The sequence below is a fragment of the Salmo salar genome, chromosome 14 (assembly GCF_965601325.2).
Source record: "Salmo salar chromosome 14, fSalSal1, whole genome shotgun sequence".
In the NCBI taxonomy this organism is placed as follows: Eukaryota; Metazoa; Chordata; class Actinopteri; order Salmoniformes; family Salmonidae; genus Salmo; species Salmo salar.
The window spans coordinates 23,016,593-23,032,154 of record NC_138304.1 but is presented as its reverse complement, the minus strand read 5'-3'; the positions used below and the strand labels follow the sequence as shown (position 1 = coordinate 23,032,154).

Below are 15,562 nucleotides of genomic sequence, written 5' to 3'. Positions count from 1 at the left end.
TTCACATAAGTATTCAGACCCTTTGCTATGAGACTCGAAATTGAGCTCAGGTCCATCCTGTTTCCATTGATCCTCCTTTAGATGTTTCTACAACTTGGAGTCCACCTGTGGTAAATTCAATTGATTGGACATGATTTGGAAAGGCACACACCTGTCTATATAAGGTCCCACAGTTGACTGTGCATATCAGAGCAAAAACCAAGCCATGAGGTTGAAGGAATTGTCCATAGAGCTCCGAGGCAGGATTGTCGAGGAACAGATCTGGGGAAGGGTACCAAAAAATGTCTGCAGCATTTACAGTCCCCAAGAACAGTGGCCTCCATCATTCTTAAATGGAAGGATTTAGAACCACCAAGACTCTTCCTAGACCTCGCCGCCTAGCCAAACTGAACAACCATGGAAGAACGGCCTTCGTCAGACAGGTGACCAAGAACCCGATGGTCACCGACAGAGCTCTAGAGTTCCTCTGTGGAGATGGGAGAACCTTCCAGAAGGACAACCATCTCTGCAGCACTGCACCAACTAGGCCTTTATGGTAGTGGCCAGACGGATGCCACTCCTCAGTAAAAGGCACGACAGCCCGCTTGGAGTTTGCCAAAAGGCACCCCAAGACTCTCAGACCAAGAGAAGCAAGATTCTCTGGTCTGGTGAAACCAAGATTGAAATCTTTGACCTAAATGCAAAGCGTCACGGCTGGAGGAAACCTGGCACCATCTCTACGGTGAAGCATGGTGGTGGCAGCATCATGCTGTGTGGATGTTTTCAGTGGCAGGGACTGTGAGATTAGTCAGGATTGAGGCAAAGATGAACAGAGCAAAGTACAGAGTGATCCTTGATGAAAACCTGCTCCAGAGCGATCAGGCCCTCAGACTGGGGCGAAGGTTCACCTTCTAACAAGACAACAACCCTAAACACACAGCAAAGACAATACAGGAGAGGCTTCAGGACAAGTCTCTGAATGTCCTTGAGTGGCCCAGCCAGAGCCTGGACTTGAACCCGATCAAACATCTCTGGAGACCTGAAAATAGCTGTGCAGCAACGCTCCCCAACGCTCCCCATCCAACCTGATAGAGCTTGAGAGGATCTGCAGAGAAGAATGGGAGAAACTCCCCAAATACAGGTGTGGCAAGCTTGTAGCGTCATACTTAAGACTTGAGGCTGTAATCGCTGCCAAAGGTGATTCAACAAAGTACTGAGTGAAGGGTCTGAATACTTATGTAAATGTGATATTTCCGGGGTTTTTTGTCTTTAGAAATTTCTAAAAGACAGTTTTTGCCTTGTCATTATAGGTATTGTGTGTAGATTGAGGAGAGAAAAAAACCAAATCAATTTTAGAATAAGGCTGTAACCTAACAAAATGTGGAAAAGGTCAAGGGGTCTGAATACTTTCCGAAGGCACTGTATATGGTAAAGAAATTCACAAATCAAGTCTTACTTTAGATATGTATTTCGAAAAAATATCCTGCACTGCATTCAATCATTCACTAAAGTCCGAAAAGTGATCGAGGAAATTGCATATGAGTAGTGGAATATACAGTACTCCCAGGTGTGTGTACTATGTTATGCTGGGTCTTCCAATAGAATACAGTTCCACATCAAGTAGTTCAGCACTCGTACAGCACACTTAACTTGGGCCACTCATTTGGGTTTCATGAGAAATATGAAAAGTAGCATAAATAACTTCAAACCAGTAAGTAGCATCAACCTTGAACCCAAAATAATCAACAGGCATTATCCCCAATCACTACAAACCAGTAAAATAAATTCACCAATTTCCACCAATAAACTGAGTTATTTTCAGAACAGTGCTTCACTTGAAATGGCATTCATCTAAATTACACTTTAAACAAAATCTTTAAATTCTTATACAATTTTCTAAAAACAAATTCAAACTAAAAAAGGTTTTTCACAAGGTTTTTCAACAACAAATGTTGATTTTTGTTACTTATCATAAGGGCACGTAACTCCTTCCTTCAAGAATTAAGACAGCAAACCTTCACATGGGGAGCAACGTTCAAGAAAATAAACTTAATTTGGAATATTTCACTGTTGTTTTAAAGCAATGTGTTAGTATAGCAAATATGTTTGAGGGCTAGTGCCTTTACAGTGTGCACTTTGCTGAAGCGGATGTTTGCGGTCATTACAATGCTGGTGTGGGATGGGATCTTAACTCAAGCTCTTCTACTCCCTCTTGTCTTAATGGCCCAGTGCAGTCCAACATTTTCCTCTGCTTTGTATACAATCCCATACTATGAGGTTGGAATAATCCTGTGAAATTGTGAAAATAATAATGCCCCTTTAGTGTATGAGCTGTTTGAAAAGACCACCTGAAATTTCAGCGTGATTTGGTGGGATGGTGTTTTGGCCTGCCTGGTGAAATCACCAGGTGGTAAGTTAGTTAATAGACCAATAAGAAAGAGTTTCATATCGTTCTGCCAATAACAGATAGTTTTCCGTTTTCCCCACTCCAACAGTCCTTGCAAAAATATTGCTTGAGAAATTGCTCTTTCCTAAGAAGCGATTTTTGTTTTTTGTTGACCATTTTAATTGAAAACAATCACAGTAGCTAGGTTTCCATCCAATTGGCGACAGATTTTCATGAAAATATTCAAAAAATCTGCATAAAGAAAATATGCGTATTTTCACACCAAACTGACTTGTTGCGGATAAAAGTCAGTGAGTGATGATGTAGTGCACACAACATGTACTTTGTTGCTTATGTTTTCATGTACCGAATAAAAATCAAAGCGTTCAATGTGTTTCCATCGCATTTTCGACTCTACAGATTGTGACAAAACTAACTGTTGCTTTAAATAGCAAATGTGCCTACTCTGGTCTTGGTATGTGCGCTCTAGCCAATAGCTTGCAGATACAGTGCGGGAAGGCCCTGCGTGTAGGTTAGTCTACATGATGCGCTTATTATGAATAAGAGAGAGAATCTTTTTATTTGTCAAACGGCAGTCAAGCCTCGATCATCATGTCACCAGAATAAGACCCTCCGCATTTATCGGAAAGGAGGATCAAGCTCATACTGTGCACTTTCACCACCCTGTGAAGTTCATAACTTATTTCATCCATAGCCTGATAAACTGCAGAATTTCCCGAGATGTAGCGGGAGGAATCGACGACCACACACCATGTCATCACATGACTCCAAATTTACTTTGATATGATGGTTATTATATCAATATTTACAAATAAAGGTGTTTCCACTGCCATTTCTCGCATAATTAATTTTACCGACACAAAAAGATCCCATGTGTCGAAAGAACAAATTATCTGTGGCATTTGCAAAATTGTACCGGAACGTCCTATTTCCACCACAACTATTGTGATTATTATTTCTTTTTTTATACAGTATGACTTTACTCACATAAAAACTGTGAATGGAAACATGGTTAGTAAGGTACTTAATTGTTAACTAGAAATGATTTGATATTCAGATAAAACATCTGCATTGGACCTTTAAGACTTGGAGGACATGTACATGGACGCATTTCACACACAGGAAGCAGCGTTGCTCCTTGGATCTCGGTGCATGTTTCTGTATAATAGCATTAGACTGTCACCAAAGGCAGAAACAGTCAACTTCTTTGTCAATCATGCAGTAAAGACAACAAAACACAATGAATACCAAAGCTTGGATACAACCTGAAGCATTCCCACACTAATGCCAACCAGATAGAGGGGTGAATGATCATGACTGAGAAAAGTATAGGACCAGGCCCTTTTCCCATCAGGAATGATCCATTGGCTCCAAGGCATTGGTATGCTCTGCATCCTGGCTATCCATTTCCTCCAGCTCCTCTGACCCTGTATCCTTTCCATCAGGCTTGTTCCCTGCCTCCACTGATGTGCCATGAGCACCAGCAGTAGATACGTCCATAGAAGAGGCCTCCTTGACGCCTGCCCCTGGGGCAGATTGGGAAGCACTCATCTTAGCCCCACTTGTCCTCTCTGCAGGGCCCCCAATGCCTTCCCCTGCATTGCTCTGCTCCCTCAGGTGCCTGTCCATGGAGGCCTGGATGGAGGAGACCATCTCCTGTAGTTTTTTCCTCTGTTCTTCGATCATACTAGGGTCCAGGTGTCGGCTGTCTTTCATGGTGACAAAACCGGGAGCCATGCGCACCAACTCCTTGGTCGCGTCCTCTGAGATGTCAGAGAGGTCAGGTCCCTTGGAGGCACTGGCGCTCAGGTCCACCCCACTGCTGTGCTGCCTGGTGATGGGCTTGTGTTCAGGGGGAGAGCCGCCTGGGGCGCTGCCCAGGGAGTGGCCCTTACCCTGGAAGGCGTTGACACTCTGGAGCTGCTCCTTCTTGCGCACCACACCTCCACTCCCGAGCTTCAGCAGGCTGTGAGAGGGGCTTCCCTCCCGACTCCTGGAGGCAGCCTCAGAGCGGAGCTGCACCAGGGCCTCCTTGACGAGGTCCTCCACGTCAGGGCCCACGGGGAAGTGTCCCGCTGCATCCACACACAGCTCCAGACGCTCCTCTGCTGCGTTGTAAACAAACGTCTTCCCAGTCAGGTGTGGGAGGGTGCAGTGCTTGCCATCCATCAGGCCTGCAGATGAGACAAAAGCCATTATAGATGGTCATAAACACAGATCAGTACATATTAGATGCTGTCATTTAAGTTACACAAATTGCTAAGAGGATAAAGCCTATAACAGAAAACATGACTACATACCCATATCTTTCTTCACAATGTTGTAGAAAACTCCACCTTGGTGGAATAAGTGAGGCAGTTTTTTTGCATATGACCAGACATCTTCTCCTGAATATGAATAAAACATACTGCAATTAGCATGTGAAACATGAAATTAAATGAATACAATTAAATTCCTCAGAGAAATGTGTGCTTTTGATCAAAGTTCTAATTCTGTAGTAAAAATAGTAAGGCTGGGAATTGCTGATACGATATGTATTACGATTCAACAAGAGACAGACATGAGAAAAGGAGTTTTGGTAATGGAAATAAAGGGCTGAAAACAAATTGGTTCCCTATTTAAAAAGAAGATGGAGAACAAGCTATAAAGGAAATACTGGAGTTTAGGTGCAGGTACAGCCAACTAGCGCAAATACACTAGCGATTTTTCCCCTTGATCACAAAAAAATGGGTAGGGCGGGGTGGATATCAAATCTACCATCTTCTCTCTGCCTGAGGCTGCACGCGTTTCAATGAATACCGAATGCCATGTTGGTGATGTAGGCCACACAGAAAGCACTTGGAGTAGATTATAATTTCAACTGGAAAAAAGCCATTATCCACAAAGACTGAGCCTTGATCCATCCATGACAAGCCCACCCAGTCACTCAATACCTGTATTAAGCTACTTTGTCATTCATCCTGCTTCTTGTAACCAATCCAAGAACAGCATGCCCTTATGCTGTGTAAAGCTACTGTCTGCGACACCTATATACTAGCCTCTCACTCTCACACCTATCACATTCAGTTGCTGACCTTATATTTACTGAAGGGTTGATCTAAGGCATGACGCTTCTAAGACTAGATAACTAATTGCCTGGATCTATAGGCCTAGTCTAAAAAGGTGAATCAACAAACAAGTTCCCCATGTACCGGAAGTCATTTTTGACTTCTTGTAATGACATCACAGCAGTGTTCTGCTTAACTCCTCTGTCACTTATGTGCTGCGAGATTGTCTCTTTCTTTTGTAGCAGTAAATATTGACCGCCTAATTATTGACTTGAACACTAAAACCTTTCCGCACCCTTCCCTTTCCTTACCCATTAAGGTTGCTAGGAGACAGAGGGAGGACATCTCAAGGTCAATGTTGTCCTGCAGCTCTCTGCTAGTATTCATTCTGCTGGAAGTCACTGGATCATCACTCTTCACAGAGAGGAGGGAATGCAGGGATGAATAGGAACTGGAAGCACTTGGGGCGGATGCCTTGCGGTCCTCTGGACCTCTCAGGATCTCCACAGTCACCCTGTCCCCGTGTTGGAGAGCCACCGGCTCATTCTCTGCTCCATCCTTGGGAGGGAAAAGTTCTTTGGGTGGGAATCCATGTCGGATACATTGCTGGGCTGGAGGCATGGTGAACTCATTAGCAATGCTCCTCTGGAGCTCAGAGAAGGTGGTCTGAGCCTGTAGAGTGAGCATGGCCTGCCGCCCGTCGCTAGTGGTGACACGGATCTTCTTCTCCTTACTGGAAGTGGGGGAGAAGGAGGATTTAGTGGGCGTGGCTGGGGCGGAGGAGGAATGTTCCTGAGCAGCACTTGGGGAGGGTGGCCTGCCCTGTCCCTTCTGCTCCTGCTTCAGTCGATCCGTCCTCCTCTTCTGGGTCACTAGGGCCTGTTCGCTGATGCTCTGCTGAAGGCTCCGCTCTGCCTTACTCACTGTAAGCTCCTCTTTGTGAATGGTCTTTGATTTCTGCCCAGTTAGTATGATCTTAGTCGGTGGCTGTGTGTCAACAGCCTGCTGGGTTTCCACCACGTCTGTGAGCCTCTGAGCATGCGCCCCGTCAATGGAGACTGGGTTATACTCATCTGGATTCTTCTTGGCGGTGTGATGTAAAATGGTGTTCACCACTTTCTGCACTAGGAGCTCACTGCCAAACTCCCCAGGGAAATGCTTGGTGACCAGTTTCATGGCGACATCATACACGTTGCTGTTCAGGTCCACATTAACCTCATACTGGAACCAGTACACAGTCTCCCGCACGACCCGCCCACCCCACTCCAGAGTGATGGGGAAAGCCTCTGGCAGATTGTCGTATTCCTTTCCCTCCCAGTAGTGCTTAAAGCCACAGCCACATTTGCCCCCCTGGGAGCGGGTGTTGGTTCTGTCTCCATCCAGATACACCACAGAGCCGTTGCCATGGATGTGGCGCACTGAGGTGCCGTGGCACCAGTTGCAGGTGTTCAAAGAGCTCAGCTTGTAGTCAGGGATGAGGATGTCCCTCTCAGGGTCGTAACAGCAGACAACCTTGTTCAGCGGGAAGCTGTAGTTCTTGTCAGGTCTGAGCTTCCCATGGGTGGATTTAGCCAGGTTGTAGAGCTTACCACCTGGAGCCAGCCACTCTGGTAGAACATGAAGCTCAGAGAGTGCATTGCAGATCAGACAGCGATGTAGCCGGTTTTCCATGACTGACTTCCTGGCAGCCTCCGTCACCTCTTCGGGTTGGACGCCGATCACACCGGTCCGTCTGTAAACGTACTGATGCACGTCTGCCACAAGGGAGGGGTGGATGCCATGCTTCTCCATGAAGATTTCCTCCATGGCATTGACCAGTCTCATCAGATACTTGTCTTGTAAGCTCCTGTCTCCCCCGATGACACAGCTCCCATCTTGTTCCAGCTTTATGTACTTCTTGATGAGCTCCTGTGGCACTCCCCATGCCTTGGGGAGAAGCCTCGGTGGCAGCTTGGGGAGAAGGGTGTTCTTTATACCGACGAGAGGGATGTAGTGGTTACGCCCTGAGCTACTCCAGGCGATGCATATAGGCTTGTTAAACTTCCCATCTTTTCCTTTGCACTGCTCTTCCGGCACAAGCCCTGGGAGAAAACTTGCAGAGTAATCCCCGGAGCTCCTCATTCCACTCAGTGAATCTAACAAGATTATGGGGCGGTGCAACACATTGGCCAAGCCGAATATGTGAATGTTTCGAAGTCCCAGTGGCACACCCTCCGGTGGGATAAACAGGGGGTCACATTCGTTGATGATGTCCTCCCATTCGGCTGCATCAATAAAATCCTGAAAGAGTGCCTTGTAGCGATCCAAGTTTTGTTTGAAATGTTGTTTCAAATTCTCTCTCAACGCATGCCAGAACAGTTCTCTGCCTACCAGGGCCCTGGACACCGCATGAACAAGACAATGTCCATCTCCATCCACATGAACAGGAATGAGGCATTCTTTGTTGCTGTTCGCTTTCTTCATCTCCTCCAAAGTGTCGTGAAGGTATATCAGGCTCCCGGATCTGTCCTTGCCATAGCCAACCGTAGATACATGCTCCTGTTCAATTAGAAACGCCCTGTCTCCTAGAAGTGAACAGTCGAACATTTCTCCTTGATTCATTTCCCGCAGCAGTTTCGCTTTTCCCGTCTGCTTATCCATTCCATACCTTGTGAGAATAGGAGAAAGGAGCTTGCAATGGTAGTTGGAAAGCCCCATCACTTTCACCAGCTCTGTTCCCTTTTTCGGTGCCCCAGTGACACCGAGTAGGGCATTTCTTAACAAATTGTGAAGCACAACGTCTGGATCAGTTACTTCTTCCACATTTAAAAGATTATTCTGTTCGTGGCGTTGGCCACACTCTGTGCATTCAATGCTAATCGAACCGTAAGCAGGGAAGAATAGCCTCGCCTGGCATTTCGGGTCTGGGCAGGTACCGGACAAAATACGCTTGTCCTTTTTCTTGGAGCCCTGTAGCAACGACATTCTGGCGAATAAAACTATACTATGTATTGATCCTACAAAACCATAATGGTTTAACCACCAAATAACTGGCTAGCAATCCCGCTTTGACTCAAGTACTAAGCTAGTATTTGCTAGAATAACAACCGATAACAACACGGAAGCGATTGTTTTTTCTCTCCATGAACGAACGACCAGCGTCTCGTCAGCAACACTTAAAAAAAAGGTACTTCCGGGTCATGGAATTTCAGCAATTTTCAGAATAAAAGTTTCCCACATAATAGTAGAAAATTTTAATTTATTCATGATAATGAATAATATTTGTCTAAATATTAACAATGTTTCAATGTTCATAATTAAATGACATTTGCATTAGAAAGCTATTCTAGGTGCCAAAGTAAAAGTGGGGTTGGGATTACTCAGTAGGGTCTGTTGAATCTATATATGGTGTTATTTCATGGGGACTGAGGTCTACAGTATATGCCCAGCAACACTTTCTACTCCACCCACTCCAGTATACTCACTAGAGTTCGTAGAACACAAAACAGCCAATCGCCTCTTCAAGCCTCTTCCTTCAAGTAAATGGATGAGACCTAGAACAGCAAGGCTTGGTGACATTTGATTTGATTTGATTTGATCAGCACCTTCTCTGAGGCTATGAGTTCGATGAACTCATGTTGAGTCTAAATCATACTTCTACACTTTTGTACTGTCACTTTAACTCTCTGCTGACTGACAAATTCAGGACTATATCTAAATGATGAAACTATACATTAACTAATTTAGCTTTCTCTTTGTTTGCTTCCAGTGTGAAATAAACGCCATTCCATACCAGACTTGCACTCTTGGCTTTCTCTATAATGTGTGTGCCAAATTCCAACTATTGCCAGGTGATTAGGTAAGAAAATAATTACTTCAAAGAAACAATGTAAACAATGTGACCAGTAGATGGGGTGTTAACTGACTGGCACACCTGTAAATGACCTACATTATAATGTAGTTACAAAACTTCCATTAGTAAGGCTCGTCACTTTTCATTCATCTAGCAAACTCATAACTCACATTGCTTTCTCTCACCTTTTATACGATAATTATTATATCTGGCTCCGAGGAGCATTCATCAGAGATAGGCCTAGCCCAAACTTTCCATACAATCCCACATTGTATTCTGTCTGTTGTCATTCAGTTAAGCCTGTACTCAACTGAACAAACGATGATAAGCAGGCTGCAGACTTCACACATTTAAATCAGCCCAAGGCCAGCCTTACGTGCCAAAAAAAATGCATCAGGTCAAGCATTTTGGCTAGACAAATACCATTTATTTTTTGAGGCTGTATCCTAGTAAGATCATGCTGCTATAGGTATCACCCCAATTATGCCTATAGCCTATCAACGGTTATCACAGAGTTTAACAGCGCTTTTCTTCAACCCACCCTGGTCGCAATTCATCAAAATGTTTGCATCTTGGACTTGTGGGTTCGGGTTATTGTGATTGTGTGACATATAATTGCCTCAAAAAATAGCTCTGTGCTCATTAGGAAAAGGTATATTCTAGTGAATAGACTGGACCCTGGTTTTCTGGACACACAATCAATCGTTTTGCCTGTGCGGTGTTATATTCGTACCGTACTGTCCAGTGGCTTCATTTTAAGCTGTTTGACCACAGTAAAAGTCCAGCAACACTTCCTGACTTTGTTCAAACTCACCTGATTTGTATTCTAAGGACTGTAGTGAGTAGACTGGAGCCTGGTTTTACAGACACACAATTGATCGTTTTGCCTGTACAATGTTACATTTGTACCCTATAGTGTCCAGTGGCTCCATTTTAAGCTGTTTGAGCACAGTAAAAGTCCAGCAACACTGGATTTTTTGTATAATAGGGACTCTGGTGAGTATGCTGGACGATGGTTTTATGGACACACAGTGCATTGTTTTTCCTGTACAGTCGTGGCCAAATGTTTTGAGAATGACACAAATATTAATTTTCACAAAGTCTGCTGCCTCAGTGTCTTTAGATATTTTCGTCATATGTTACTATGGAATACTGAAGTATAATTACAAGCATTTCATAAGTGTCAAAGGCTTTTATTGACAATTACATGAAGTTGATGCAAAGAGTCAATATTTGCAGTGTTGACCCTTCTTTTTCAAGACCTCTGCAATCCGCACTGGCATGCTGTCAATTAACTTCTGGGCCACATCCTGACTGATGGCAGCCCATTCTTGCATAATCAATGCTTGGAGTTTGTCAGAATTTGTGGGTTTTTGTTTGTCCACCCGCCTCTTGAGAATTGACCACAAGTACTCAATGGGATTAAGGTCTGGGGAGTTTCCTGGCCATGGACCCAAAATATCGATGTTTTGTTCCCCGAGCCGCTTAGTTATCACATTTGCCTTATGGCGGGATTCATCGGAGAAAATGACTTTACCCCAGTCCTCAGCAGTCCAATCCCTGTACCTTTTGCAGAATATCAGTCTGTCCCTGATGTTTTTCCTGGAGAGAATTGGCTTTTTTGCTGCCCTTCTTGACACCAGGCCATCCTCCAAAAGTCTTCGCCTCACTGTCCGTGCAGATGCACTCACACCTGCCTGCTGCCATTCCTGAGCAAGCTCTGTACTGGTGGTGCCCTGATCCCGCAGCTGAATCAACTTTTGGAGACGGTCCTGGCGCTTGCTAGACTTTCTTGGGCGCCCTGAAGCCGTCTTCACAACAATTTAACCGCTCTCCTTGAAGTTCTTGATGATCCAATAAATGGTTGATTTAGGTGCTATCTTACTGGCAGCAATATCCTTGCCTGTGAAGCCCTTTTTGTGCAAAGCAATGATGATGGCACGTGTTTCCTTGTAGGTAACCATGGTTGACAGAGGAAGAACAATGATTCCAAGCACCACCCTCCTTTTGAAGCTTCCAGTCTGTTATTCGATCTCAATCAGCATGACAGAGTGATCTCCAGCCTTGTCCTCGTCAACACTCACACCTGTGTTAACGAGAGAATCACTGACATGATGTCAGCTGGTCCTTTTGTGGCAGGGCTGAAATGCAGTGGAAATGTTTTTTGGGGTTCCGTTCATTTGCATGGCAGAGAGGGACTTTGCAATTAATTGCAATTCATCTGATCACTCTTCATAACATTCTGGAGTATATGCAAATTGCCATCATACAAACTGAGGCAGCAGACTTTGTAAAAATTTATATTTGTGTCACGACTGTACAGTGCAATTCAGTTTTCCAATACAACAAAAAATACAGTAAGACTTTTCTTAAACATTACATTTCAAAATTGCATCCTTGAACAATAACACCAGTAAATTAACAAGCATCATACAATCAAAATAATGAGTTATTTTCTTGCTTGTCATTGTATATATATTTTTTACCAGTATGCTAATATTATGTTCTTTACATTCATTTACTTAATCTCCAACCATTTCTCAATGTGCCCCACCTTATAATATTCTTTATATTATACAAAGTAATAATACTCTTTAGCTTTTCCCACAACGTAGTCAAATTTTTTAGCATAATTTGAACATTATGCACCTTGAAATGCTGCAAAAAAAAATGGGATTTTGTATCATACGCATAGCGATTTAAGGCAGACTGTTAATTTGAATGTAAAATCTGAAAACCGGAAGTCCGAATGCTGCTGACCTTACTCTGTTGAGCGTCCGTGGCGAAACGTAGTTTGCCATGGGTTGTGGTACATATAGTTTTCTATACTGTGCTAGTTGCGTTTATCTTTTGATATTAGTCCAAACCAGAACACATATAATAATTTAACGAATACTAAGCAAGATTAATTATCTTATTGTGTCAAGTAACTATGCCTATTACAGTCAGATTTGTATAAATGAGTTGTTTATTTAGCTTAAAATTCACTACAAGTACCATGATGCGTTTTGGTTTTGCACAAATCAACCTAGTTTATTTAATTATTCATTTACCTGAATATGTTTTACATTTATACACTTCTAGAACAGAGTATGTGCAATACAAGTGTGTGTTAACGAATCTCTAACGTTGCTGTGTCAAAAGATTAACGGTACATGCATGAAGAGACAGCAACATATAAGAAGTCATTATATGTTGACAACATTAGCTAGTATTAGCCACTAGCTAGCTACATTGTAAGTCTTCCCAAATTCGATAATCATTTTGTTGTAATCAATGTCAATATATATTTTATTTGGCTTTACTGCTATTAGCCCATACAAACGCATTGAATAATAGGTTCACCACATGGAACAACAGCTAGTCCCCCCCAGAAATATCTAATGTAAATTATTCTTTCCATAATAGTTTGTAGGCCAAACCGTTGGGACGCTACAGACGATTTTGTGAGAAAACCGATTTTCGGGATCTCTCATGGCCTGTCAAACACCGCTCTACCGCGGTAACCTTTCACCGCAGATGCGACATTGGTGGATTGAGAACAGATCTCTAGTTTAAATGAACGGATTTTGATGGGGATTTTGTATTATGCTAATTGGATTTTCGCAGGGGCGCGGACATCGAGGTGTATGTACACTAGAAAGCGGTAAATTGCCGAGTGCCGTTTAGGCCGCGCGTTGTGACTCGCTTGTGGGCTGCTGGCAGCATATGGCAGCCTTCTCGATTGTGAGTCAAGAATTCAGCATAGCAAGTTCGTATGAAGGTCTTGTTATTAAATGGGTACATAGTTCAATAGTAACATCCTCTAAAACGCTCTGGTGACAAACAAACTTTGCTGCCCTGTTTCCAATTGTTCACATGGCTGGGATAACCTATTCAAGTAAGTAAATATATTTCGACAATGTAAAAAAAAAAGATGTATTATTAGCTAACTAGCTATAGTATACACTGTAAAAAACAAACTCCAAATGCATTTGTAGGTAGGTAGCAAACGCCATGGAGGAGGGTGAAAGGATAGCAGCCCCAACTGTCAAAGTGAGAGAATATGCTATTCTGGATAGGGCATGTACTATTGTGTAGTTCCTGTCCCTAGAAGTGAGGATGGAGATAATAGTAACAATATTCAGTGCAGTGTAATTTGACTATAATGAAGTTTGTTTCTTGTGAGGTTTTCTGTCCTCAGATAAAGTTACAGTATGAAAGCCTGTCTACATATTAAGAGGTCCCAATGAAGAGCAGTGGTTCTCAGTCCTGGTACTGGGGACTCAAAGGGGTGCACATTTTTGTGCACACACAGATTCCTGTTGAACACTGCCTCTTTAACTACCTTATTTTCTCAATAAGTCTCTCTTCTTCACTTCATCCCTCTCACCTCTTCTCCCTAAATCCTCTAGGTTATACCAGCTGTGTCAGTGAACCCCTCCCACATCTGAACTGGCTACATATAGGGCACAGCATGATCAGTGCTGAGAGGTCACTTGGTCAGGTCAACAGAAAGTATTATTAAAGAGATGCTTTACACTGAGATGCAGTAGTCCCAGAGTTAATGATCCAAGGTCAGTTTTGCATTTCACCTCATGATTATTATGATGACTAACAATGTAATAATAAAAAATAAAACAAGGCTTAAACATGCTCTCTCTCTCCATCTGTCTCTCGTCTGCAGATATGTTTTGATGTGAGAGAGGATGCCAACCCCCCAGTCCCATCATCGCCACCTCACCCGCTTTTAAGATAACCTTCGGGCAGATGAGACACTATTATGTAATTGTGATGAACTGAGAGAATATTTGGGTAGCACTGTGATTCATTAATCATATTCTGCCTTCCCTGTTCCTATGTTCTTACCTCTTTCCCTTTCTGTCTTTTACACCTCTCTCGCCACCACCTCTTTCTTCCTCTGTTTTTATAATGCACAACAGATGTGCAGTGAAGTACAGATTGAACTTGTATTTATAATATTTATAATGCATGTATTTATAACACTTGGATAATGAACTTTCAATAAAGTGTTTCACATTCTCTACTGGTTGAAATTAAGTCTCATTTGATGAAATACTCCACCTATCCTGTGTTTATCAAATCAATACAGATGAAGGGCATTAGATATTGAGATTAACCGGTATTAGAGTATTTACATGATGCATAGGAAGTGTAGTGCACGTTTAAAAAAATATATATATTTCTGTATATATGAATTAAATCCTGTTTCTAGACTATTAGTTACAATGTGTAACCATTGATGTCCCAGGACCAAGATTGGTAAACACTGTTGAAGTGTATAATTGTAATACATACATGCAGACACAGCATCATTCAAAGACTGGAATTTGATACTCCTGGTATTGGATATGACAAAAATAATCACAGACATTCATACCTGAACTGCACCTTTATTTGCCAAGGTAGACTACATTTTCAGTGAATATATTAAATGTACAGGCTACAATGTGGGATCTCATGCATGGTAATAACTACATGTATACGACTTGCATCCTTGGCACAAAGTTATATTATATTCTACTCAAACCACAGGCTTCATTAATGTCATTCAGGCTGTTTTGAAGTTGACACAACTGGCTATGATAGCTGAGGTTCATGGCTAGTTTCTGAACTAATATGTATACCAAACATTTGTGTCCATACACAGATCGGCTAGATAGCTAGCTACACATCCATAGGCATACAGGTATTTTTATCCTCCACTGCACAATAAGCAAGAACATAGTTATCTACATTATTTAATCTATCTGCATTGCATGGCAAATATCAGCAAGGCAAGCTTACAAAATTGTACATTCAATTTGCAGTAAATGCTTTAGCTAGCTAGATTATTACATCCATTGTTTCACAAGATGACAGCCTGGTTTGCTGGTTGTTTCAGGAGTCCCTAAAACATTGAACAACCAGAATTACAATTTCATACTCATGTCAATACACCCATAAAGCTAGCCAGCTAGCTGGCTAATGTTAGCTAGTCAGCTAGCTTGCTAAATCGCGATTTTCGTAAATAAACAATGATTAAAAGAATATGCATACTCGTTTGTCTCTACATTAACTAGCATATTCCTATCAACTGTACATTTTTTGCATGATTCGTTGTGACGTTATAATCACTTACATTTGCTTCCATCCTAGAATGTTCGTCAGCCATCTTTCCTGAAGAAAGTCTCCAGCATTTGGTTGCACAGCGTCAAATTCGTATGGGAACCACTCTGATTGGTCATCACCCAGCGGTCACCACTGGTGATTTGCATAAAGTTGGGAAAATTGTATCTTTTTCACCGCCTCCCACGC

At 42.6% G+C, this 15,562-nt stretch overlaps 1 protein-coding gene and 2 long non-coding RNA genes across 3 annotated transcripts; 1 reads left to right on the top strand and 2 right to left on the bottom strand.

Moving 5' to 3' along the window:
• Positions 1-1,431: 1,431 nt before the first annotated feature.
• LOC106569037 (deubiquitinating protein VCPIP1) lies at positions 1,432-8,572 on the bottom strand. The gene is made up of 3 exons (XM_014139978.3): positions 5,745-8,572; positions 4,687-4,773; positions 1,432-4,560 (listed from the first exon to the last, which is right to left on the bottom strand). The coding sequence occupies exons 1-3, from the start codon at positions 8,395-8,397 to the stop codon at positions 3,737-3,739; spliced, it is 3,564 nt and encodes a 1,187-aa protein (XP_013995453.2). The 5' UTR covers positions 8,398-8,572; the 3' UTR covers positions 1,432-3,736.
• A 3,498-nt stretch (positions 8,573-12,070) lies between these two features.
• LOC123726665 (uncharacterized) lies at positions 12,071-14,301 on the top strand. The gene is made up of 3 exons (XR_006758760.2): positions 12,071-13,145; positions 13,660-13,821; positions 13,932-14,301. It is a non-coding gene; the product is annotated as an uncharacterized LOC123726665 (long non-coding RNA).
• A 341-nt stretch (positions 14,302-14,642) lies between these two features.
• On the bottom strand, positions 14,643-15,557 carry LOC123726664 (uncharacterized). Its single transcript, XR_006758759.2, has 2 exons — positions 15,387-15,557; positions 14,643-15,155 (listed from the first exon to the last, which is right to left on the bottom strand). It is a non-coding gene; the product is annotated as an uncharacterized LOC123726664 (long non-coding RNA).
• Between the last annotated feature and the right edge of the window lie 5 nt (positions 15,558-15,562).